This window comes from Lutjanus erythropterus, chromosome 11, assembly GCF_056507025.1.
Source record: "Lutjanus erythropterus isolate fLutEry1 chromosome 11, fLutEry1.hap2, whole genome shotgun sequence".
Classification (NCBI taxonomy): domain Eukaryota; kingdom Metazoa; phylum Chordata; class Actinopteri; order Lutjaniformes; family Lutjanidae; genus Lutjanus; species Lutjanus erythropterus.
This window is the reverse complement of record NC_139327.1, coordinates 16,262,870-16,287,450: the sequence shown is the minus strand read 5'-3', so window position 1 is coordinate 16,287,450 and position 24,581 is coordinate 16,262,870. Positions and strand designations below refer to the sequence as shown.

Below are 24,581 nucleotides of genomic sequence, written 5' to 3'. Positions count from 1 at the left end.
CCTCTATAAAATCTCTCCAACATGATATCACTATCACTCTGGACGTTTAACATTTAGATGATTTCAGTGCCTGAGTATACTTATCAAAACTGTGTAGGAGTGCAGAAAGTGAAAAGACAGGGAAAAAAAAACAACCATCCACCCCCACAGTGTCTTTTTGAAGCCTCGTACTCTGCGATGGAGAATCAGAACCGAGGGAGATGTGGAGAGAGAAAGCGAGTGCGTGTGAAAGAGTGAGAGAAAGAGAAAGGTTTGGCTGGTGAAGGAAGAGAAGTTTAAAGAAATCAGCGAGTGTGCAGCTCTCTGTGTGTCTGCTCGCTCAGACAGGTGCTGTACAACGTTTTGGCTTTAATTAAGTCTAGTGTGCGACTGAGACAGGCGGAGCAGGAAGAGGCAGACTGTGGAGCACAGGCAGCTGCAGAGAGAGACAGAGAAAGAGGGAGGTTTGCTGGAGCCTTGACCTTATTTTACATGTTGAAGTTAATGGAAAGGAACAAGCACTGTCATCACAGTTTCTCCCCTTCTCTGTGTGTGTCTCATACAAACGCGCGCACACATACAAATGTGCTCACACATGCTCCCTCTTGCCCTTGCAAATGTCGCTCTAAAATGTCTCTTCTCCCTTTCTGTTGACCAACTACTCCACGTTATGAAATCGAAGGTCTTTGTCATTTCTGAATCTCAGCCCTCTAAATGTTCTCAGTGTTATAAGATGTGACTCACTGTACGTCTCTCCTCCTGCGACTTGTAGGTGGTGACCTCGGGAAAAAACAGCAGAGGATACCACTATATCCTTGCCAACCTGGTGAGAGCTCACAACATGAAACAATCCAACACAACTCAGAATAAAAAACCTCAGCAACAACACCGCTCAGCGTGATGCAACGCTGTGCAAAGACATGCAACACTCTCAGTAGTGCACTCGAACTTCTCAACATATAGTGATGACAGACACACAATCTTTGAGGGGTAGAAGACGATGGAGTTCATTAAAGTGTATGTGAAAATAGAGAGGCAAAAATGGATGTGAAATGAAAAAGTAAGGGATAAATTATCAAGTGATCTGATTTATTTAATTTTGATTTGATTAAAACAGCCGTGATGTGATGAAAACAGAACCAACCAGAACAATGTTTCATCATTTTCCACATACATTCATTATTTATCCTTCACAACCCAAAAACTCTGTCATTTATCATTTAAAGGGGCAGTTCACACCAAAAATAAACCGAAACCGAAAATACATGTTTTTTCTCTGGCCTATAGTGCTGTGTATCCATCTGTTTTGTGTGTGAGTTGTTGAGTTTTGGGGAAAATGGCTGTAGAGATGTCGGCTTTTCTCCAATATAATGGAACTAAATGGGACTTGGACCGGGACGCTCAAAGCAACAACAACAAAAAAATAAACATTTGAACTTAGACTCAACAGCAAATGTCTCTTTCCACAAATCATGAGCCAGATATTCAAAATAATCCACAGTCCTTGTTGTGAGCAGTTTCATGAAGGAGCTGTGATTACTTTTGAGTTTTGAGCCCTGCTTTAGCTCCTAAGTTTTTAAATAAACTAAAAAAAAGACCTCCAGTTTTAGAAACTCAAAAAAATTCGTTACAATGAGCTGTGAACCTCGTTGTCATTATGTGGGTGCCTGAAAATTAAATGGTTTTAATTGAAAATACTAAATTAGTAATCATTGTTCACTTTCACTTCAGTGAGTTTATTTTTGAATTACAATTTTGGGGGTTTTCTAAAACTTACAGACTTAAGAAGAAGAAGAAAAATAAATAATGTCAACAAAATATTGGTAAATGGTAAACTCAAAAAACTTTTGCAGTAAGTTGCCTTGAAATTTTGAATATTCTCAACTTTTTTCTTTTTTTACAGTGTAGAAAGACAGTAATTCCTACATAAAACTGCTCACAACATGGTCTGAATTATTTTGTGTAACCGGGTCTTGATTCCTGAAAAGAGACACTGCTTTAGAGTTTTCGAAATGTATTTTTTTTGCCACTTTTCCAGCTGCACAATCTGAGTGCCATTTAGTTCCATTATATTTGCGACAAGGCAGACATTTCTGCCGGTGGTATCTCCAAAACTCTTAAACTCACACCAAAACAATCCAGATAGACAAATAGCACTACAGGCCAGAGGAAAAGTGAAGGAAAAGGAAGTGGACAGCTGATTATCAAAGTAATCACACATAACAAGCTATAGTTTGTATCAAATTAGACAAAAACTAAAAGTAATATGTTCTTTATTTGACAGTATTAGACCTTTATCAGATCCTTATTAGACTTAATGAGAGGATTAGTAGGGACACATTACAACAGAACTTTCTACTGTAAATGTCAATCAATTTGATCAAATTCGGTGGACAATTTATCACTCTATTTTTCAGTTCATATACATTTTAACTCAATCTTTAGCAGTTACTTTTTGTTTCTTCCACCCCTCATAACAATAGAGTGTAGTAGTTATACAGAACTAAAAAAATAAGCCACTGTTGGTCAAGCTAAAGCCATTTTTCAATGTTTTTTTTTCTTTGCTACTAATGATCCTTTGGTCCACTAACAGACACTTGTGCTCTTTGCTCTCAGGGTTTTTCTAACATGAGCCTGGACAGGGTCTTTTCTGGTGGAGCAAACATCACAGGCTTCCAGATCATCAACCCAGACAGCCCCATCGTCCAGCAGTTCCTCCAGCGCTGGGAGCGCCTGGATGAAAGAGAATTTCCAGAAGCCAAAAACACTCCACTGAAGGTCAGTGAGGCATGGCTGCCGCTGCTGCAGCTACATTTTATTTAACATCTTCAAAGACACTTTTTCTCTCTCGCCTCTTCCTTCAGGTTTTAAGATGGCAACTCCACTGAAACCAGAGAAAACACGTCAATCTGAATTTTTACAGGGAGACGTTGCTTAAATAACTTGTCACCTGCTTGTCCTTGAATAGAGTCGGCTTTCATACTCACCCAATTTTTATGCCAATCATAGTGCAAGGCTTTGATTTTCTTGCTTTTTACATCAGCAGCAATGCACACTGCGGAGATAATAACCTTCCTGTGATACTGTAGCAGGACAATGTTGCTTTGGTTCTGCATGATGTCAACGGTGCGTCAATGGGGTTTATCGTCACCTTCGTTTTCAGTACACATCAGCACTGACCCATGATGCCATCCTCGTGATTGCTGAGGCCTTCCGGTACCTTCGGCGCCAGCGAGTGGATGTGTCCCGTAGGGGGAGTGCCGGCGACTGCCTCGCCAACCCCGCCGTGCCCTGGAGCCAAGGCATCGACATAGAGAGAGCCCTGAAAATGGTAGGACTAAGGGTGTTCACTGTCTCTGTACACAGCTCTTCCTTTTATTTTATTTATCTGATCTTTGCTTGAGCTCACTCATCACTTCACAAGATATGAATTTTATCGAGGGTAAACGTCCGTATTGACCCACATAGCGTATAAGCCCCCTTGCAGGTTCTGAGTCAAATAAAAAAACTACACAGCGTTGCATTTTTTGCTCTGAGGTGTTTCTTCCAATGAAGCTGCTCATCAAGTACAAGGCACTTTTTTAAAAATCAGATTTGTCAATACTGAGTTACTGAAGCGCATGTGTGACATGTGCCTGCTGGTCCCATGAAGAAGTTAGAAAAAAACTTTTGGTTCCCTGAGGAGAGAACATTTTGCATATTTCTACTCCAGTTTTTGTTAAGTACTCATGCATTATAAGCTTTTAACAGATGAGTATTTACAGTAAGACATGTTAGAATATGACTTGATTTAGAAGTTTTGTTTCAAAATATGAATTTTAACATGCAAGCAAATAAAACAGTCGCTGCATGGTATGGTTCATTACAATCATATAAATCATGATAAGCATATATAACTTACATTTTTGTATGCAGTTCATATTATTATATAATTATATTACTGCATACTGCATTTTTACCTGGCAAGCTTAAACGGGACATGAGAAAATCTTTTTCTTTGAGCAAGTGAACAGTTTAGTGCAGGAGTCTCAAACTCAGATTGACTTAGGGCCACTGATGGTATAGTAAGCTCACAGGGGGACCACTTCACTGTGCAAATACTGCAAGAAAGCTCAACAGTTCTTAAACTTTACTTTGTTGTTTCCATTACTAACATGTTTTCACCATGTGTAACAAAAACTGCAAACAGCAATCTACCTGTGCATTGGACACAAACTCTGCATCTTTTCTGTCACTTCAAACTGGTTCTTGATGAAAATGGGCATTTGTCTTTGCCACAGAGTGTGCGTGAAAACTCTTACTCTGTCACATTACTGATCATAAATGTCACTTGATAACTTCTGTTATCTGCTCTGCCATTGTGTTTGCAGATAGAGAAATGTTGTTCAATAAGCTGTATGTAGAATATCTGCAAACTGAAACGTGCAATCCTACAGAAATACAGAAATACAACACATTTTAAAAAAATAGAATTGGGTTTATATCTCAAACATATTCAATTGAAGGGAGAGGAAACAACATATATTTTTGACAATATGTCATGCTGCATTTCTGGCCCCTTGCCAGCAGTTTGAAACCTCCAGTTTAGTGATTAGTAAACCTGTAATCATCTCTTTGTCTCAGCAAAGAGTAAAAGCAATGTTTCCCTTGCTATTTTTTCACAATTTCACACACTCACCCCCCTCCACATTGATCTGATTGGTCCAAAAATAGATTGGGAGCATAACAACACAATGCTTTGGAAATATGTATTTAACAGATAATTCACCTGGGAAACCCACAGGCGCTGAGATGAGATCATTTCATAAAGATGCATTTTCATGCGGAGTTTGCTGACTTGCTGTACATTAGGAACAGGTGTTGTTATTCTTCTTTTCTTGGTGCGTGGCAGGTCCAAGTACAAGGTATGACAGGAAACATCCAGTTTGACACGTTTGGTCGACGATCTAATTACACAATTGATGTGTACGAGATGAAGACCGGAGGCCCCAGGAGGGTAAGTGAAACATCTATCGTAATTTAATTAACATAATTAACGTATAATGTAATACTCTAAAGAGGATTAGCATATAATATTGATATGAGGACTGTATGGTTTGAATCCACTAACATAAATACAGACCCGTTTCCAGCACCTCTGTGATTTTACTTTCTCTTGGCATTTTGGCAGTACACAAGTAGTAGAGCTGATTCTGATATGGACAGAAGGTGTCAGTAGCCCGGTCTTGCAAAGCGAGCCCAAATCGTGCAAACTCACGTCCCCTCTGAGATTTTAATCTGGAAAACATTCACCAAGAGTCAGTTGAGCCCTGCAGATGGAAGCTAAACCAATCTACAAACTTTTGGGGAGTGGTAGGTTAGTAGATGACATGGCTCAAAACTCAGAAACATCATGAACTGCTATTTTAACTACATGTTGTTGCTACAAATTGAGGCTTTAATCTGCTACTACAGGGCCTAATTATTGCTTCACACTTACTCAAAAACAGATGACAGTTGATCATTTAGAAGAACTGTTTCCAAGAGAGCTGTCATGTGTTTCCAACTCTAATATTTGATGCTGAAACCACTGACTGCTGAGTGGTGCACAGAACTGTCAATCACTTAAAATGACATCAAGCAAATGTCTGGGTAGACAGCAACAAGCCAAGTGTAATTTGTGAGCTTGCTTTGCAAGACCTAAGCAGCTGATATTTTGTGTGTTTTGTTCATTTACAACCCCAATACCAAAAAAATTGGAACATTGTGTAAAACGGAGATAAAACAGAATACAATGATTTGCAAAAACTTTCCATCTTGTATTCAATTGAATACAGTACAAAGACAAAATATTTCATGCTCAATCTGATTAACATGATTGTTTTTTGTAAATTAACTCAAAATATGGCAATAGAGACCCCGGACTGTTAAGCGCCTGAAGTCAGTATCAAGCAAGAATGGGAAAGAAGAAGACAAAGAATTTCATTTTCAAAACTTCACCCATTAGTGTCAGTTGTCAGATGTTCTGGTGGTTGGTGATGTAACATAGTATACATGCCTCTATCCCAGCGTTTTTAGAACATGTTGCAGGCATCATATTCAGAATGAGTGCATATTTACAAAAAGTTCATTTCGGTGCACTTTTCGACTACAATTGACCATTTTATTGATTTTCTAATAGATTTTTAAAAGATTAAAAAGTTAATCAGTTTGAACATTAAATAAATTGTCTTTGTACTGTATTCAAGTGAATATAGGTTGAAAGGTTTTTGCAAATCATTGCATTCTCTTTTTATTCATATTTTACACAATATCCCAACCATTTTAAATTGAGGTTGTAATTTAAATGTGACTTTTTAAAAGTTCAGTTCACTTTACAGCGTTTTTCTCCAGAAAATCCTCCAGCACGACCTTTAAACTTCCATCACAGTAAAACTCTCTAACTATAATGAATCTGCTAGGTGAGTTAACAGCTTTTGTAAGGCAGGTTTTACAGCTTCAGTCCCAACAGCAGTATTGCACCTGCCTCTGCAGCACTAAGGTTTATGCTACAGCATAGAGGTCTTCTCTTTAAAACCTCTTGAGGAAATCAGTATCCAGAAGGGAGGAAATTTATATTTATTGTTACATAGCCAATAAAAGCATTTTACTTTACACTATATTTGACTAAACATCAGCCTTAGACACAGACATACTGTGAGCCACAGCACACATTAGCTTTCAGCTGCAGTTTATTCATTTTGTCAACAAGCATGGACACATGTCTTGTCTTGCGCCTTTGTTTGTTAAACAGACAAACAAACAATCAAGTGGGGTACAAGTGCACTCGCTCAGAAAAGTCACGTAGCTAGTTAGCAGGACAGCTAACATAAGAAAAAAAAACATAAGAAATAAATTTGAAAATCCCTTTGACAGCAAAAAATAACCTTTCTAATTTTAGTTGAACTTTTACATTGATTTATCTCCAGACACTGACCCTTCAGTGCTCTGCTTGGTGGGCAAAAGGCAAAAACAATCCTATCTGAGAACACTCTCACACATACACAGACCCACAGTGCTGTGGCTTGGCTAGCGCTATGACCCTGAACTCTTGACAAGGTCCCCACAAAAGCTGGCACCAAAAGGAAGTGGCCCCATACTGTCCACATAGTTCAGCTCACAAGCCAACATACATCAGAGCGGCCCGCACATCCAAACTCAGTGTGAGACAGTCTGCAGTGACAACGGAGTGAGTATTGAGCACCATGGTGGCCAGAAGTGGTCAGACGTTGACTTCTTTTGGGCTGAATAAATCAGAGTATAACAGAAATAAATAATATTAATGCAGCTACACTCTTAGAAATAAGGGTATCAAAGTGGTTCTTCCTGAAGGGCTGAAGATCTACCAGAACCATTTCCTTATGGAGAAGTCTTTTTTAAAGAAAGGGTTCATCAGAGGTCAATTGTAAGACTTATATTCTTTTCATCCAAAGAACCAGCTTTGGAAGATGGAGCTTTGTTGAAAGCTCAGGTGTTAAAAGCTGGGTTCTCAGTTTAAACAGTGGTACCTGTAACACAGATTGTTAAAATGATGATTTTTCTCTTCATCCGTAGAATACAGTATGATTCTTTGTAGACAAGAGGGTTATAAATGAAACCCTTATAAAATGTACTTTTAAATACCCCTGTCTGGGTTCTAGATGAAATCCTTGGGATACAAAAGTATTTGTGGTAGAACACCCTGGACAGATTTTTAGATTATACCCTTAGAATATTAAAGGGTTTCTGGGTAAAAACCCTGGGTTCTTGTTAGCACCCTCTGAAGCTGAAAAGGTTCTAAATCGAACTGCTAGAGAGGGTTCTGGGTATAACAATTATTATGCCATAGAAAGGTTCTCTGTAGAACCTCTCATAGGGTAGAATTATGTACAGATGGTTCTAGATAGAACCCTTTATTTGGGTTTTTTATAAATGGGTCCACCAGGAACCAAAAAGCGTTCTCCTACAGGGACAAGCTAAATGGTTCTAGTTATCATTTTTATTTCTAAGAGTGTACTGGACTGATGTCAGGTTCAGCAGACACAGGCCAGTGTTTGTTTTGTGTTGGGTTATTATACTGTGTGTAGTATTAATAGAAAAGTAGAACAACCTACTGCACCAGCTAGATAAGGCACATTTAGACTATTAGGTTTGTCTTGCTGGTATTAATTTTATCAGTCTTCCAGTGCTCTATTGGTGCTGCTTTCTTGTTATGTAAGAGAACATTTGCTGAGCCAGGAATAGCTTACGCCTACTCTGCTGAAGTGTAGCCCAGGTGAAGTGAGAAGCACCACTACAAGCTTTTAATAAAATCCTACATCAGGCAATACCAACACTGTCTTCTGCTGCACAGATAGAGCTGACCAACTCACATGTACTTGGTAGCTCTACTGTAAGGATGTCTTTCTGCTTCCTGTCTTAACTGTGAACCTCTGTGTCGTTTTCAGATCGGCTACTGGAATGAGTACGAAAAATTTGTATATATTATGGATCAGCAGGTCACCAACGAGTCCTCTTCTGTGGAAAACCGAACAATTGTGGTCACTACTATTATGGTACACTCTCAAGCAGGTTTTAAGTGTTTCACCTTAAGATTTCTGCCACTCAAGGTCAAGGTGTCCATTGTTGCAATCTGTCCTGGGAGGGTAGAATTATTTTATTTTTCAGTTGCTTTCCATCCACTCACTACATGTTGAAACAGTCGATTCACAAAGAGTGTTTCAACTGTATCCGTGTGGGTGCCAAAGCATTTTGGTTTTTTTATATTACAGTGGGCTGTTGTAGTAGTGACATCACAATAACGGCTTTGGTAAAGATAACTTTAGAGATAAACACCATCGTATTCACATTGAGTGCATACGTAAGTAAAAATGTTTCCCTCTCATTAAGTAAAATGTCAGTGACGCCAGCTGTGTCTCGCTGAGACATGAAATGATCTGCGCATAAACAACCAAAGGCTGCGACCTTTGGCTGTTTATCCATTTGTCCAAATTTGCTTTTACTAAACTTTGGCACTGAATTGCAATGTAAGTATCTCTACAACCAGTGCTCCCAGTATATTAGGCTCAGGGTTAGTCACAGTGCTAGTAAGACTAGTTAGTAATCACAGGTTAGTCATCATCAGCCATTTTTAAATGTAAGATAAGGTGCGCCTTATCTTACATTTAAAACCATGGCTTCTCGTTCCTTCTGACTTTGCCTATTATGTTTTCATCTTAGGCAAATTCAGAATGTAATAGTCACACATTCTCATTTCAATGTCTAGAAACTCATTATCCTCATGACCAGGCAGGAAAGACAACAATATCCAGAGCGAGGAAGGAAAAACAGAAGAGTAGGGTCATTGCATTGTTTTCTCACAGTCAGGCATGCCTTTGATTTGAATAAGGATTATTTTAGATACATCACAGTCATGCCATTAATGTCATGTTGCTTTTCTTACATTCCATAACTTTAAAATATCACATGAAATGAAAGGTCATCCTGTTCCTATAGGGATGTGACTCTTTCATTTGGTCTTTTATAACATTGAACACGACTGCAGAGTAAAAGAGAAGGTAATAAAGGACTAGTTCAAACAACAGAGGAGTCACATGTTACATGCTGCAGAACTGTACTGTAAACTAAAGTGTAACATTTTCTACTGTTAGACCCTTATTAGAGTGTAACATAGGACACATTACAAGAGATCTCTACCATAAACTGAAGTGAAAACAATATGGGAACCATGTATTATAATACTGTAGGCACATCATGTGATTTGATCAAGGAAATAGGCATTGGTCTTGGCTACTCTGCTAATTGTATGAGACTAGCCAAAGAAGTTACAGTTTTGTCTCTGTCATGTAACAGTCTCCTCTGACTCTACTGGAAGTCGGATTACCTCTGAAAAACATGTAAATGCCGTATGACAAAGTAAATCACCATTGTTGAATATACCTAAGGTGACATTACTTCATCTAAAGGAAATTTAATGGCTAACATGTTTTACATTTTGGAGGAATTACCTGATATTTTTTGAAATTTGAGGTACAGAGGTGATGTGGAGTATTCAAACAATATAATCAAGACCGCAAGCAGATTATTTTATTGTCATGATAGTAACGAATTAATTAGTGGAAATGGAAATTGAATCAGTATGACACTTTATTTGGTCATAAAACTACTCTTCTCACGAGTTTTTTTGTGCTTAACATTTGTTTGATGGTTGAACTTTTGTCTTTCTGCTGTCACTGATGTTTACTTTATGAACTGGAAAAGTGCTCCATTCAGCTTGTCTTCCTCCTTGTGCCGCGCTGATGCAAAGCACATGCAACCCCCTGCCTATCGCCCATTTCCACAGATTTAGATTGTGGATGAGGTTAGCATGAGGGAGTCCTAACATCCCGCTTTGCCTCCTTTATATGTGTTAGATGCTTAACTCCCCCCGCTGGCCCAGTTGGCCTCTTAACTCCTGCAGCGGCCCGCTTTTTTAGTGTGTCAAGTCCCCCAATAACATGCCTGTAACTGATGCTGTATAGATCCTTGTAGCCTCTGCTCTGTTTGTCTTTTTATGTTCCCCGATGTCTGTTTGTTTGTCACCCCGGCATGTGTGCATGCTACAGTACCAATCAAGGCCTCGTGTGACCCATGAGGTCTGGCCACTGTGGATGTGTGTTGTTTTGACAATGAACTCAAAATTATGTCTAATTAACAGGAAGCTCCATATGTGATGTACAAGAAAAACTATATGCAGATGGATGGGAATGACAGATATGAAGGCTACTGTGTCGATTTAGCTTCTGAAATTGCAAAACATGTGGGGATAAAATATAAGCTGTCAATAGTTCCGGATGGGAAGTATGGAGCCAGAGATCCAGAGACCAAGACGTGGAACGGGATGGTGGGTGAACTGGTTTATGGGGTAAGTGTCACTCTGTCTGTGTAGCTCATAATGGGGAAAGGGGTTAACCTTTCATCTTTTATCATTTCCTGCTACTTAACATTTAGACTTTTTCAGATTATTTTGAAGCATAACAAATGTCTTTAAATATCCTCTAGGTTTTACAAAACTCACTCAGTCCATTTTCAAATCAGGTACACATAATGCACGATTATAAGCAGCGCGGTGTGTGGTATTAATGTCATTTTTCTTTTTGCACTGTGTCAAGTATGATAAGTGAAGTAATTTGGTGCAGTTAGGTATAACATTATCTGTGGATCTCACCCCTGCCCAGTGGGCAAGCTGACCAAGTTAGCTGCTGGGTGCTAGTCAGACATATTGTTGCTAGCTGTGCTAATGTTAGTGCTGCGGTGTAAAGTTCCACAAAAAGCAACATGAAAAACAAGTTAGTGTCACTACCCTTATTATGTAGTTGGCTTCATATGAGGCTTAATGTTTCTCTTGACTGTCCCTCAGTATCACAACCTTAGTCTAACATTTGCCTTAGCCACATCAGCTGTGCAACATGCTAATGCCAAGCTCAACAGGCCCTGTCATTGAGACAGCCCTAATGCCGTGGTCACCAGAGAGAATATAAAAACTATCGGCAGCAATTGGCCTATGATAAACCCCTGTGCAATCATCACTTTACAGCTGTTTCACCTGATAATCCAAAGATAACACCAATAGTAAGTCATGCAAAAAAATGTCCAATTAAAGTTGTAGAACACAGAAAAAAATGTGCTTTTGGTCAAAGTGGGCTTAGTGAGTTTTGGGAATCCCTTTGTCAACCGTGAAATCGCCTTGACTGGTTTTATCATGCATCTCATGGCTCACTCACACTTGAACTGGCTTTAACAAGATGATCTGCATCTTTTATGAGACCTCAGCTGCTGAATGAATAATGTTCAAAATCTCAGCACACAGCAGAGAAGGAAAATCTGCATGCAAACAGTGTTTCAGTGCAGGTTTCTCACTGTATCACCTAGAGTCTCTGCTGTAATGACTGTTTTATAGGCCCCTATATTGTCTTGCATCCCGCACAGTATTAATAGCCTGATGGAGAAATAGATGACCACTCTTGTAATAACTGAAATTACCCCGATAGTCTTTGTATTATCATTAATTATAAAATTAGATGTAAATAAACTCATACAAGAATAAACACTGGATGCCTGTTTTTGGCTGAGACCACCTCCTCACTTTATCTAAGACGTGAATCCTTTGTGTTAAATATTTCCATGTAAGTTCAGTTACAATACCACTCTCCTGTCAGACGTTTGTCACCACAGTGAGACACTAATTGATGAGCCCGTCAGGCGTTGCAGAGGATCTGATGGAGGTGAATTTAACAAGGCTGATTCACATTTCATGGACTGCTTACATAAGCTCCCCCACCTCTGTCTTCCAACCCTCTGCTTGATTCATGGAGGAGATTTGGATGGAGACAAAGACATTAGCCAACACAAATGCTGAGTGACTCATTTTCAAATGGCAGATTTCCCTCTCGCAGGCTTTATTATTATAGGTCTGCTATTGAGCACATTCTAAACTGCTGCATTTCCTTGTGTCCAGTCTGTTAACTGCATGAATTCACTGTAAAGCAGAGTGCCTGGCCATGTATGTGTGATTATAAGACACTGTGACTTATATAAAGTCATGGTTTGACTGGGGGTTTATCAATATTTCCTCTGTTCAATCAATATTTAAGACTGTGGTTGGTTATTTATGCACTATTAAAAAAACTAAAAAAGTAAAGCCACCAGCTGCAAAGCCTTTTGAGTTTTCTCAGATAAGGGTGACTTTGTTTTGTTACTTTAGTAATAACAAGTTCACTCAAAGTGCTATTTTACCTTTATCAAACTTAACATTGTTGTTCAGATCTCCTCATTTTGGGGACGATCTGACCCAATGGCAAACATTAAGAATCACTATATAGAAATAGCCAATCTTCTCACAGATGGTCTTATTTGCTTCATATTCAAGCATAAGTAATAAATTGAGATTAAGATAGCACTTTGAGTGAACTTTTTATACTTTCTTGACACAACAAATTAGCCCTTAGTTGACTAAACTCAAAAAGGCTTTGCAGCTGGTTGCTTAAATTTTTTAAGTGTTCTTGGGTTTTCTTTTTTTCACAGTATGTTTTCTTCTGTAAAACTAACTCCCAGTGTGCCTGTTTCCATTTTCACAGAGAGCTGACATAGCCGTGGCTCCTCTAACTATAACGTTGGTACGAGAAGAAGTTATAGACTTCTCTAAGCCCTTTATGAGCTTGGGCATCTCCATTATGATTAAGAAGCCTCAAAAGTCCAAACCCGGGGTGTTTTCCTTCCTGGACCCACTGGCCTATGAGATTTGGATGTGTATAGTTTTCGCCTATATCGGCGTGAGTGTGGTGCTCTTCCTGGTGAGCCGCTTCAGCCCTTATGAGTGGCATCTGGACGAGAACGATGAGGTCAAAGACCCTCAGAGCCCTCCAGACCCTCCAAACGACTTTGGGATTTTTAATAGCCTGTGGTTCTCCCTGGGTGCCTTCATGCAGCAAGGATGCGATATCTCACCAAGGTTGGTTGTTGTGTTCACTCTCTACCACCTCTCAGTTGTCCTCGTCATCTCTCTGCATTTTATAGTCCCACATACATTCATCTCTATCCTGCCATGGTGCATATAGGTTATTTTGAGCTTTGGCTTTGCTGCTGTCCACCTAACCTAATGCTTCACTTCACTGCACTTTCCTCCCATTTCATTGTCACTCCACTCGCTGTGCATCCGTTTGTTTTGAAGCTGCTGCATGCTGGCAGTGATGCTCTGCATCCACAAAATAACTTATATTCACCATGCTGAGGGCTGTAAAATGCGCAGGGGTCATTACATTTCATTCAAAGTAGCTGCTTGACTTCCTCATGACTCTTGGAGGGCTACCGTGTTTTTGCTGCATGTTCCATTTTACGGTCATCAACTTGGTGCATATAATGCATTTTGTGCGGAAAACCCATCATCGGCACCATAACTGCATTTTCCCAATACAACGGTCATCCAGCCATCCCCTCGTTTCATCCATCCATCTCTTTTCTCATCACTGTTGTGGTGTCCTGACTTCTTCAAGGATTCGTGCTTCTGTCATCCTTTCTTCTGGGAGTTTGGACAATTGTAGAGACGCTGGTTGAAGAGCAATGACAGAAATTCAAGGAGAGATTTTTGCTTATTGAGACTAGACAATGAATGTAGTTATTATTGATTTTCTCACAGACCATAGACATATTATAGAAGTATACACCCACGCAAAGTTTCCACCTATTTAGTACAATGAAAAGTGTTCCCCCCTCACATACACCAAACAAGTTTTCTAGCTTGTGGGTTTACTTCCACGTTATCTTGTCCTGCCTGCCCCACCCACAAGTTCCCATTCAGCCTATAGACTTTATATTGTGATGAGCTAACAGATATTTAAATCGCTTTTTCAGCTCTCAGAAACTTTTACAAATACAAAAACTCTATTTGATGCCTTTTGGGCTTCAGGGGAATTTTGACTGCAAAACCGCCAATAGTGGCCACTGGGAAAAGTTGGAAGCAAGGTGAGGTGAGGTGTTTGAAATCTGCAAGCTCACCGCTAGATGCCACTGAATCCCACTGACTGGTCCTTTAAGTCTTTAGTTTAATGACAGAGTGTATTTTCTGAATGAAAGCCAGTGACTGATCAGTGCATCTGAATAGCTTTTGACTGTCTATACTGTGGATTGTCAACTGCTCATAATAAATCATTTACAGGTAAGATTTTTGCAAAATATGCCCAGAATATCTGGGCATCATATGATGGAGTCATAACATACAGTAGGCTTCGATTGCAACTTTGAAAGACAAACAACATATTTATGACTTAAAAGCAGCACAAGAATAACATAAATACATGAATATACTATGAAAACAATCTATTAGGAGAAATCCAGAGCAGTACATCTGCAATGCGGTGAAGCGGTGCGAATGGATCCTCGTTTGAAATGAGAAATATGAGTTCATCTAAGAGCGGCACATTCAGTGGAATATGTGTGTGATTGTGGAAGTCAGTGATGGCACCAGAGAGAATAGTCATATTTAAATATATGAACCCAGAGTTGCACTGCTAGGCACGGATTTAAAGTGAAAACTGTGAAGAATTGGTTAAGGACCAGTGAGCAGGATGGGAGTATCTGTGTGACGGAGCGCTTTGGCTCATCACACCCTGACTTCAACAGCAGCCTCAGAGTCCCATGGTGCTTTTACTTCAGACTTGTTCTGTCCTCTCTGGTCTAAATTTGTGGTGGAGAGCATAACATTTTTTATAACAGATGAAGTCGCTCAAACGCTGTAACAAATGTCTGCACCAAACACTAGCTGCAGCTTTAGACCAATGGTTACCACAATTGATAAATTTACAACCTTAAAGGGATAGTTTGGATTATTTGACTTATTTGGCCGTCGATGCGCCCCCAGTTTGGAGAAGCACAGAAGGGCACCAGCTTGGAAGCTAAGTAGCTAACTACTGTGAACAGAGTCAGCAACAAAAGGTATTTTAGCTACTTAAAAACCACTCAAAAAATCTATATCAGTTTAAGTATGCACATATTTAGAATATTTTTTCTGCATTGCTGTATGTGACACAGACATTCTGTAAGTCAAATGTTATTCTCTCCAAACCAACCAAACTCCATAGGTGAAATCAGTCCTTTTATCTAGCAGAAAATGTGAGTTCTTCTGTTAGATTGTTTGTGTTATTGTGTGACTTCAGTGTTTTAAAAGGATAGTTTGGATTCACCAAAGTCACACAATATGACACAAACAAACTAACAGATCAACGCAGCGTTAGACCAGCAACCCCCATGTCATGCAAGGAAAAAACATCGGTTTTGTCAAAGGAGTCTGGTTGCTTTGGAACCGGAACACTATTTGGTTTATATAACAATATAACAACAGTTTTCCATTGGAAAAGGCAGTCTGACAGAAAGGTTGAGCTGTGAAAATATTCTACATGTAGCGTACCCTTAAAGTGATACTGATTTTTTTTTTTTTTAGATTAACATTTTCAAACACATGATGTGTAATTTCTGCCACTAGGGGTCTCTCTCATGGTAAACAAATGACACAAGACAATGTTGTTGATGTTGTTAAGTGGCATGGGATCATGGGAGTTATCTTTACTAGTAAACAACCTGACGACTATCTGATGTGACTCAGGCAGACATATTCATGGATAAAATAATATTATACCTTTTATTATTTATCTTATATTGAGTCACGTTCGCTGACTTCCTTCCTTGCTCTCTGACCCATACTGTGTTTTCCTGCAAGTTATTGCAACTAGCAACTAACTAGCAATGCAAGCAGGAAATTCACCATTACTTTGAATAAATTACAGGTTTCTCTGTTTGAACATTGTTGGAAACAATTGGACTAATATAAGAGCCCAAGAGAGCTAAACATACACAAATCAACAAAATATATGACATATGTCTTGTGTTTTTTGACATTTTTATGTAGAATTGTGACATACTATAACTTTAAGTGGTTGTTGCTGACTCAGCTTCTGTGCTCCTCTCTGCTTCTCTAAAGAAGGGGTGTACCAACCACCATCTACTCTAGGTAATACACTACTTATTGAAAAGTACCTCACACAATCCCACTTCAAATAGTCCAAACTTTCCCTTTAAAAACCAAAATGCTCACATTTGCTTGGTAATGTCAAGTCAAAGACCAGGACTTGCTCTGTTTCACCAAAGACAAAAAATAAACACAATATGGTAGGACTCTGGCTTAACTTTAAGCCAGTGTTTTCCCTGGAATTAATCCAAGTCATCTTGGACAGATTCTGGCTCTCATCTCAGGTTTGGCATGAATCTGCGGCCTGCTGGGTTTGGGCTGCTGTTGGGCTGAGAATTTTTGGCTATCTGGGATTGTTGCTCACCTGAATTAGCTCCAAAACTAAATGTGGACACAGTTTATATTGAGTTAATGAGGCTTATTATTACTTTCAAAGAATTAATCAGCTGTAAAGGCAGCTACATCAAGTTAATGATACTTCAATTAAATGAATTTATGCAAATAGCATGGAGCACCAGGGACTTGAAGATAATAATGCTGTTCTCATGACTTAATGGGTGAACTGTACAGTTTTTCCAAAAGTATAAATTTCTTCAAATTCCACTGACCTGAAAAGGTGTCAACCACAAGAGACACTGTAGAAAGTGATCCTTCTTCCGTACCCCAGGTCCATTTGAGCACGCTGCTCTCATGTCCCTGTGTCTGCTCTGTTTCTTCTTCTCAGGTCTCTGTCAGGGCGTATCGTCGGAGGAGTGTGGTGGTTCTTCACCCTCATCATCATCTCCTCCTACACTGCTAACCTGGCTGCCTTCCTCACCGTGGAGAGGATGGTTTCTCCCATCGAGAGTGCCGAGGACCTGGCCAAGCAGACGGAGATCGCCTATGGGACGTTAGACTCAGGCTCCACTAAGGAGTTCTTTAGGGTGAGTGTCTCAACTGGCTGTCATCCATGCTGTCACTGCACCCTGTAACAAGAGCAGCTCTAAATAGTTAATGTAGAGGGAAAAGTCCCTGGAGCTTCGCTGTGGGTTTTGATTTGTTACCTGCCAGGTAATAAATCAAATGAATAATCTATAAAATGACCAGAATTGTATTTTTTTCCCTGATGCAGCACTTCCAAAGTGCTAATACCACTGCTACATGTGATTAATTCAGTACATCATAAAACAGTCGCACACAGTGTTTTATAAAAAAGGAATTAAGTAATTCTAAAGAGCAAACAGCTAAAAGAAAATTGCATGCATTTGTTTTGTTAAGTGATTTAAAAGACGCTGCTTTGGGATGGATGGCCAAGACGAGCTCATATTTTTCAAGTGTCAGAGCAGAACATCACAAACTAAATTATGGTATTAGTCCGAGAATGGAACGCCAGCCTGTTATCAGCCCGGTTGCAAATCCATTTTGTCCACAAAATTAACTTTGGTTCTCTCCATCAAAATCAAAAGCATTTTTTTTTTTTTCACTTTCTGGCAACAGGAACAATTCTGCTTTCCAACTGGGACAATTATGCTCCCTCGTCTAACCATCAGCAGAGTCATAAACCAAACTTTGATTAGCCTCACTGCGCCTCCACTAATATGCAGATTAATTTCTATCTCTGCGACTCAAAAGTGCTGCCAAAGCAAGGGCGCGAATACTCCCATCAAGGACGCACAGTGCACAAACCTCTTATAACATAAAACAATATACAAAACTAGAGAGCATTCTCACAGAGAATAATCACTTAAATAAATATCTCACAAACAGAATATAAAGCTTGCACAATCTAGTTATAAACTGTTAAATTCACAGAGAATTAGCTTGATGCACATTCACTGAAAATTTAAGTAAGCTATCACATTGCTGTGATGTGAAATCTGTTATCTGTTGTTGTCTAATAGCTTTAAGTATAATTAAAACATACAAATAACTCTGCACACCTCATTTGACATGTTAACTGAAGGGGAGTAAGAGAGGAAACTTGAAGCTTTACAAGTCTTTACATAGTTTTTACATGTCTGCTGCCCCGTAAAACATTATTTTAACTCAGGCAAACTGTGGCTTTTGAAAACTCGAGGAGTTAGCCGCTCAGCTGAAGGAACTACACTTGCTGTATGGAAGCTGCGACACTGAATCTGGTTTCGTGTCCTGCTAATGTGCAGCTCTCATAGGAATTAACGGAGGCCCGCCTCCAACGCTGTATCTAGTTCTTTATAATACATCCATGGTGGAAATGCATGCATGCGTTGCAACAAAAAAGACCCCACTGAAACAAAAGGATATTGGCTCCATTGTGGGAGCATCAACCAGGTCCCCTCAGAGATATGTTCTCAGGTGTATACTCACAGTTATATTTATGTTTAATTAAAAATATTATTTTCTAAAACATTAATTATTCTTGAATTTATCTCAAAAATGAACTTAAACTATTACTGACTGTCATGCCAGCTATAAACAGATAAACAGTCTTAAAAACACTGATAGTTCAGCGTCAATCAATGTTGGGCATTCAGAAAGGGAGGTGACAAGATTTTGTCGGCCTGTAGGTCTTTTAGTGAGTAAATCATTTTGACACATATGTATCGATTGATGAAATCCTGCATCAAATTATTCGGATGTATTCCTGTCTCAGCCTCTGAATTGATGACCACATCTCTGATTTGTTCAGTGATTCAGAGGGAATGAATTAACATGAACCAGCAGTTCAGTCTGATTATCAGGCCACTTCTGTCTGTGTGAAACTAAGAAAAAAAAAACTTTCAAGAAGAACTACAAGATGTCATTATAATTCCAATTTGTGGGCTTCTGTCACAAAACTGCAATCTCAAAGACGACGTCCTATTCCTCGGAAATGGAAATGTCATTCACATCCAATGTCCGGCTCTGAGTTGTGCCTATTTTTAGTCCCAGTCGGTCTCTTGGTGTGATTGCTCCGGGTGTGTCTGAGACTTTTGATAAATACAAACCCTGTTAGATCTGAGAGTGAGCAGGAAAGCTCACTGTGCTGTTTCAGACTCTGTCTCAGTCCACAGGGAGTTATAGAAATCACATTGTACAATCTCTTCAGAGATTTACAGACAGTTTGTGTAAATATGTAGAAATACAGTAGGGGTAGAACAGCATGTTTCTGTCTGAATGTTAGGTTTGGTTATCTGCTCCATTTTCCACTCTCTGCTGGCAGGAGGGGACAGAGTCAGTCCAAACATAATCAAATAAAAGCATGCAGCACCCAAGAGAAAAGGCGACAACATTTTAGTAATGTTTTTACCTCTGGGATGAAATATTCTCCTTGTTTTGGATTGATTTTGCAGGGGTGTGCCCAGACTGAGGCATGTGTAATGTCTCTGTGACCCAACTCATTTATAAAGGTGTTCAAGCAGAATTGGCGTGGTCTGCTGTGCCAAGTCGAACAGTGGTCTAAAAAGCATAGAAATGGAGCAATCATCATGATCAGTGTGGAGAAGGTCATCTGTAACCCGCTGTCTGCTGCGCCGCAGTGCTTTACAACATTACTTAAACTTGTGCAAAACTGTGGCTGCAGAGAATCCAACAAACTGCAGCATGTTGGAAATGGGAGGAGACTGCAGCAGAATTTAAGAAGCTGGTTAACAATGAATATAAAATTGACTGGGAACAACAAATTAAAAAAAAAACTAAAAAACTAAAAACTAACAAAAAAAATTTTGGTACACGACTTGACAGCTTGTTGTCTGATGAAATCATATTTGCAAAAACATAGAAACTTTTTATTAATTCACATACTGCATATCAGATTTTTTGCTCACATGTATTTTTCAATATGGTAATAGATTGTAACCATTAGTTGCTGTCCATGTAGTGTGACCTAGATTAGTTAGAAAAATTATTTATTAACATAACCCTGATAACAAGTCAGGTAAAGCAATATTTTAGTGGTTTATTTTAGTGGTTCCCATGATGTCAAAATTGATGTTTAAGTGTTTTTATCACATAAGTATTACACTATCATCAGTGTGGAAGAGGTGATCTGTAATCTGCCGTCTTCTGCGCTGCAGTGCTTTAAAACATTACTTAATCTTATGAAAACCGTGGCTGCAGAAAATAAGAATCCAACCACCTGCAGCAAGTTGAAAACATGAGGAGACTGCAGCAGAATCCAAAGAGTTGGTTAACACTGATTATAAAATTGAGATAAATTTAGTTAATATGACATCAAGGGAGAGGATAAGCATTTCATGTTAGATAGTAGTTTTCTCCAAAATCACAAATAAAAGTATTTAATACAACACATCCTGAGCTGACAAAGTTTCTCTGTGTTTATTATGTAATAATTCAAACTTGTAGGAGAAGCACTGTTTATTATTATTATTATGACTGCAGGGACAGACAACAGATGTGACATTAAACAGGACACCAAAGTTTGTTAGAGTTGTGTTGTTTGCCAATTTCTCTTCGTTTAAATACCCATATGTTTACCCTTAAGTTTGAAATGAGTTTATTATGCAATGCGACAATGCAAGCAAGAATAGAAACTTTTCAGCAGACTCCGTTTGTCTGTTAACTCGACATTATGGAAGAGATGATGAGGCAAACAAAGAAGATATTGTCAGTGATTGGCACATGTAGACGAGCTGAAAATACTCATTTGACATGTCTGTCGGACATTTTTAAAGAGGAATTAAAAGTCACCAGATTTATCGAATTGATTATTTTTGATGCTTCCTGGTGAGTCATCTCATAAAAATCATCTCTATAAGGAGCGGTGGATGTGCTAATCCATGATGTATTTGGCAGGCTGTGATTTGTCAAAGGTGCTCCTTAGGAGATAATTGACAGGCGTGTTGTGACTTCATCCTGTCTGACAAATCTTCTGCCTTTCTTCCTCTAGACTGGAAATGTCAGTGCAGAGAAGCCATTCTGAGCAACAGTTATTGAAATTTGGTGATTCAAAGCTAATGATTAATAAGAGCTGTAAATACTTTTTACTGTGATCTTCAAAGAAGGAGCATCAAATGATCCAGATCATACAGCCTCCTCCTCGATGCACATAGTATTTGATGATAACTAACACGGTTGTTATTCAAATGCTCTCTTTGATCCTTTTCTGGTTTTCATGCTTTGTTTTAAACATTTTCACTTTTTCTGAGATGGATCAAAAGATCAACACCACTGTCACATCTGCACTTCTAGATGATTAGCTTAACTTTGCATGAACAGTAGAAGCAGGGGGAAACAGCTGGCCTGGCTCTGTCCAACATTAAAAAACTCACTAGTGAACATGTTATATCTCTTTTGTTCAAACAAACGCACACAAAACAAACTTTTGGATAATACAACTTTGCTATTTTTAAACATTTGAGCTCTGTTATCAAGAGTCAAATGGCAAAAAACCAAAAGAAAAGTCTGTAAGGTATCTGAAGGTGCTCTCTCCAGCACCAAATAGGAACCAGCAAAGTTACTTTGGTAACAGATGACAAACTCTCGGATACTTGAATTAATTCTTACTTACTTACTTAATTAATTCTTAATACTTGTTTAATTCTGTGTGTATCTGATCCACCAACCAGCACTTATTTTAGTGAGAAGAAATCTTTAAAACGGTTTCCCTTCTCATTCCCATGGTCTCCTCACCCTAAGATACTGCAGCTAACCAATGGAGGCTGGTAGAGTTGAGGTGAAAAGATCCAAAATATAAAATTTGTACAATAATACAGTTTATCTTTATTGATTCTGTTGTTGCTGAATTGAGAAGAACACTGTTGGTAAAGGAATCAGCCCTTCATCTTGTGTTTCCAGAGTTTTAGTTGTGTTTTTACAAACACATAAGGAATTGTTAATACGTTACATTTCCTAAAGGGAGTCTGGTGCAGGGAGCTTTAGTTTAATTAAAACCTCTATGTTATTTTTTAACATTTCATGTTTCATTTTATGTTATTTTTAACATGTCTACTCTACAAAAACACCAGATGACTGTGAAAGTATAATAAGGTTGTCTGATATTTACTGTAGTCAGTTACTTTTTTTTTTAAATGAATGGTTTAATGATATGTGTTTTGATTACTGACCATGGCTGATCAGAGGCATATTCCATCAGCGTAGATAAAGGAAAAGTCTGGCTTATTTTGATAAGTCTGGCTAATTTAAGTGAGAGATCATTTCCATGACTGTGTGGCTTATGGGAATCCCTGTTTAGTAACCATGCTAACTCATACCACTGAACTAGCCTGCTCCGTGGCGAGCTAACTGTTGAGCTTAATTTCGCCGTGTGTCAGAGAATTCCAGACAAAGAGGCTTCAATAGAAGAGGCGGACACTCTACTAAGTGAGCTGAAGGATCGGGGTGCAAAATCCCAGAATCCCATTATTGGTACATGTTTTGTGTCTCTGGTTTCTTATCTCCTTTGTTTTGTTGATTGTTGTAATATCAGCCTTTTTTCGTGATGAAACCTTTATATTCTTTATATAGTTTGTTTGTTCTGCAGCTGAGAAGAAAACTATCTCTCATTTTCTCTTCTTTTTGTGACATCTTATCCTCTTTTTGACAATCAACTCTTCTGGCCTGCTTATTCTCTCCGTGCACATTCACAGTGCTGCTTGTTTTAGCCTGCCTTGAGCTAGTGTTGACTACACCAGGCTAAATTGTCTTAGTGGAACGGCTTAAGCCTTGAGTGGAAGTTTAAGTTAATTCAGGCCAGGCTTAGTTATCACCCTTGATGGAATACCTCCCAGGCTAATTATCAGCTAATTGTACTCATATTTTGAACAGAGCTAGGTTAGCTGTTTTGGTTCTAGCTTCATACATAACAGACAGACAGGAGAGTGGTGTTGATCTTTGCATCAATCTCTGTGCAAGAAGGCAAATGAAATTGTTCCCTGAATGACAAATTATTCCTTGAAAAGAAATCGTTGTCTCCTTAACCTGCTTCATCTGCCTCTATTTCTACTATATTTGTGATTTTTTGCATTTTCCAGAATTAATTTTACCAAGCAATTACAGGGGTGACAGTGGATAATGTTAGCAAAATTGGGAAAATAAGTAGTAAGAGGGAAGTTGTATCTGGTGCTGTTTGTTTACTTTCTGTTACAAAATAAAAGCGTGTTGGGGATCATTTTTACTTTAATTAGATGCTGCTAAACGAGCCATGTTATTATTTAGTTGCCTTATTAATTTGCTGCCACTGATCATGAACATACAGTAAATGAGTTTTAATGACATACTTCATCATGCATGTAACTAAGAACTGCATGCAGATAAAAATAAAGAGGCAGAAAAGATTGCACATGCTTTGTTTGGCCTGTCGTCTCTGTTTTCGTGATGACTGCGTGACAGACGCACGCAGAGGCCTGTGAATCACTCTCAGCCCTTCAGTCAGCAGCTGACAGATGAACTGGTAGCTGGAAGAAGTTGAGTTCGGACCAGGTTATTTCCAGAATGGATCGGGGGGGTCGTCAAAATAAACTCCTCACCGGCCAGAGGATACAACTTGTTTGTCAGTTTAAAAGATTGTTGCAGTTATTTTGCGATTAATTAAACAGAATTATTGAATAGTTTGTCTTTGTTAAGCTGCAGCTGCTGTAGTGAGAATTATGACTCTGACAGCATGAGGAGTTTCACAGATTTCAACACAGCAGCGACCAACCTGCTCCTGAAAAGCACGCGTCTTCATCTAACCCAGAAAAGAATCGCTGTTTTCACACTACGGTCAGGCCTGTCACCGGCTATTATTGTCATGTTAAGAGTGTTTACATGAACACTCAGCTGAACTGAAATCGTGCATATGTCAAGAATGATTCACTTACTAGCCTGAGCCCACAATCCATTACATCGCCGGTGAATTATTTACACAACACTGCCGTACACACCACTGAGCTGACATAGTTTGTCAATTCGTGCTGATGTTTTCTTTTGCTTTTACCAACCAGATGTGATGTGGGACTGACTCACGCAACAACCGAACAGACAATCTGGATTAAGTCAGTCACGCAATCTTGATTCCTCTATGTCAAACACTAGAAATAAGCAAGTAAATGTGTACAATAGTGCCCTGTTGGCAAGGGCGCTACTGTAAACTATTAAAGGGATAGTTTGAATTATTTGAAATGGGGGTGTATGAGGTAGTTATCGATAGTTAGTGTATTTGGTAAGGAAA

The 24,581-nt window shown here is 39.0% G+C and overlaps 1 protein-coding gene across 6 annotated transcripts in view; it reads left to right on the top strand.

Annotated features, from left to right (window-relative positions):
* Nucleotides 1–24,581, top strand: part of LOC146318812 (glutamate receptor 3-like) — a 109,537-nt gene that overhangs the window by 64,408 nt on the left and 20,548 nt on the right. For all 6 annotated transcript variants that reach the window (XR_014771598.1, XM_084730970.1, XM_084730969.1 and 3 more), the window contains exons 5-12: nucleotides 752–805; nucleotides 2,596–2,757; nucleotides 3,143–3,310; nucleotides 4,871–4,975; nucleotides 8,424–8,531; nucleotides 10,673–10,879; nucleotides 13,092–13,465; nucleotides 17,199–17,397. Coding sequence is in view for 5 of the 6 variants with exons in the window: in XM_084730970.1 (XP_084587096.1) it covers nucleotides 752–805; nucleotides 2,596–2,757; nucleotides 3,143–3,310; nucleotides 4,871–4,975; nucleotides 8,424–8,531; nucleotides 10,673–10,879; nucleotides 13,092–13,465; nucleotides 17,199–17,397 (1,377 nt within the window). In the remaining variant the exon portion in view is untranslated. The remainder of the gene's footprint in view (nucleotides 1–751; nucleotides 806–2,595; nucleotides 2,758–3,142; nucleotides 3,311–4,870; nucleotides 4,976–8,423; nucleotides 8,532–10,672; nucleotides 10,880–13,091; nucleotides 13,466–17,198; nucleotides 17,398–24,581) is intronic.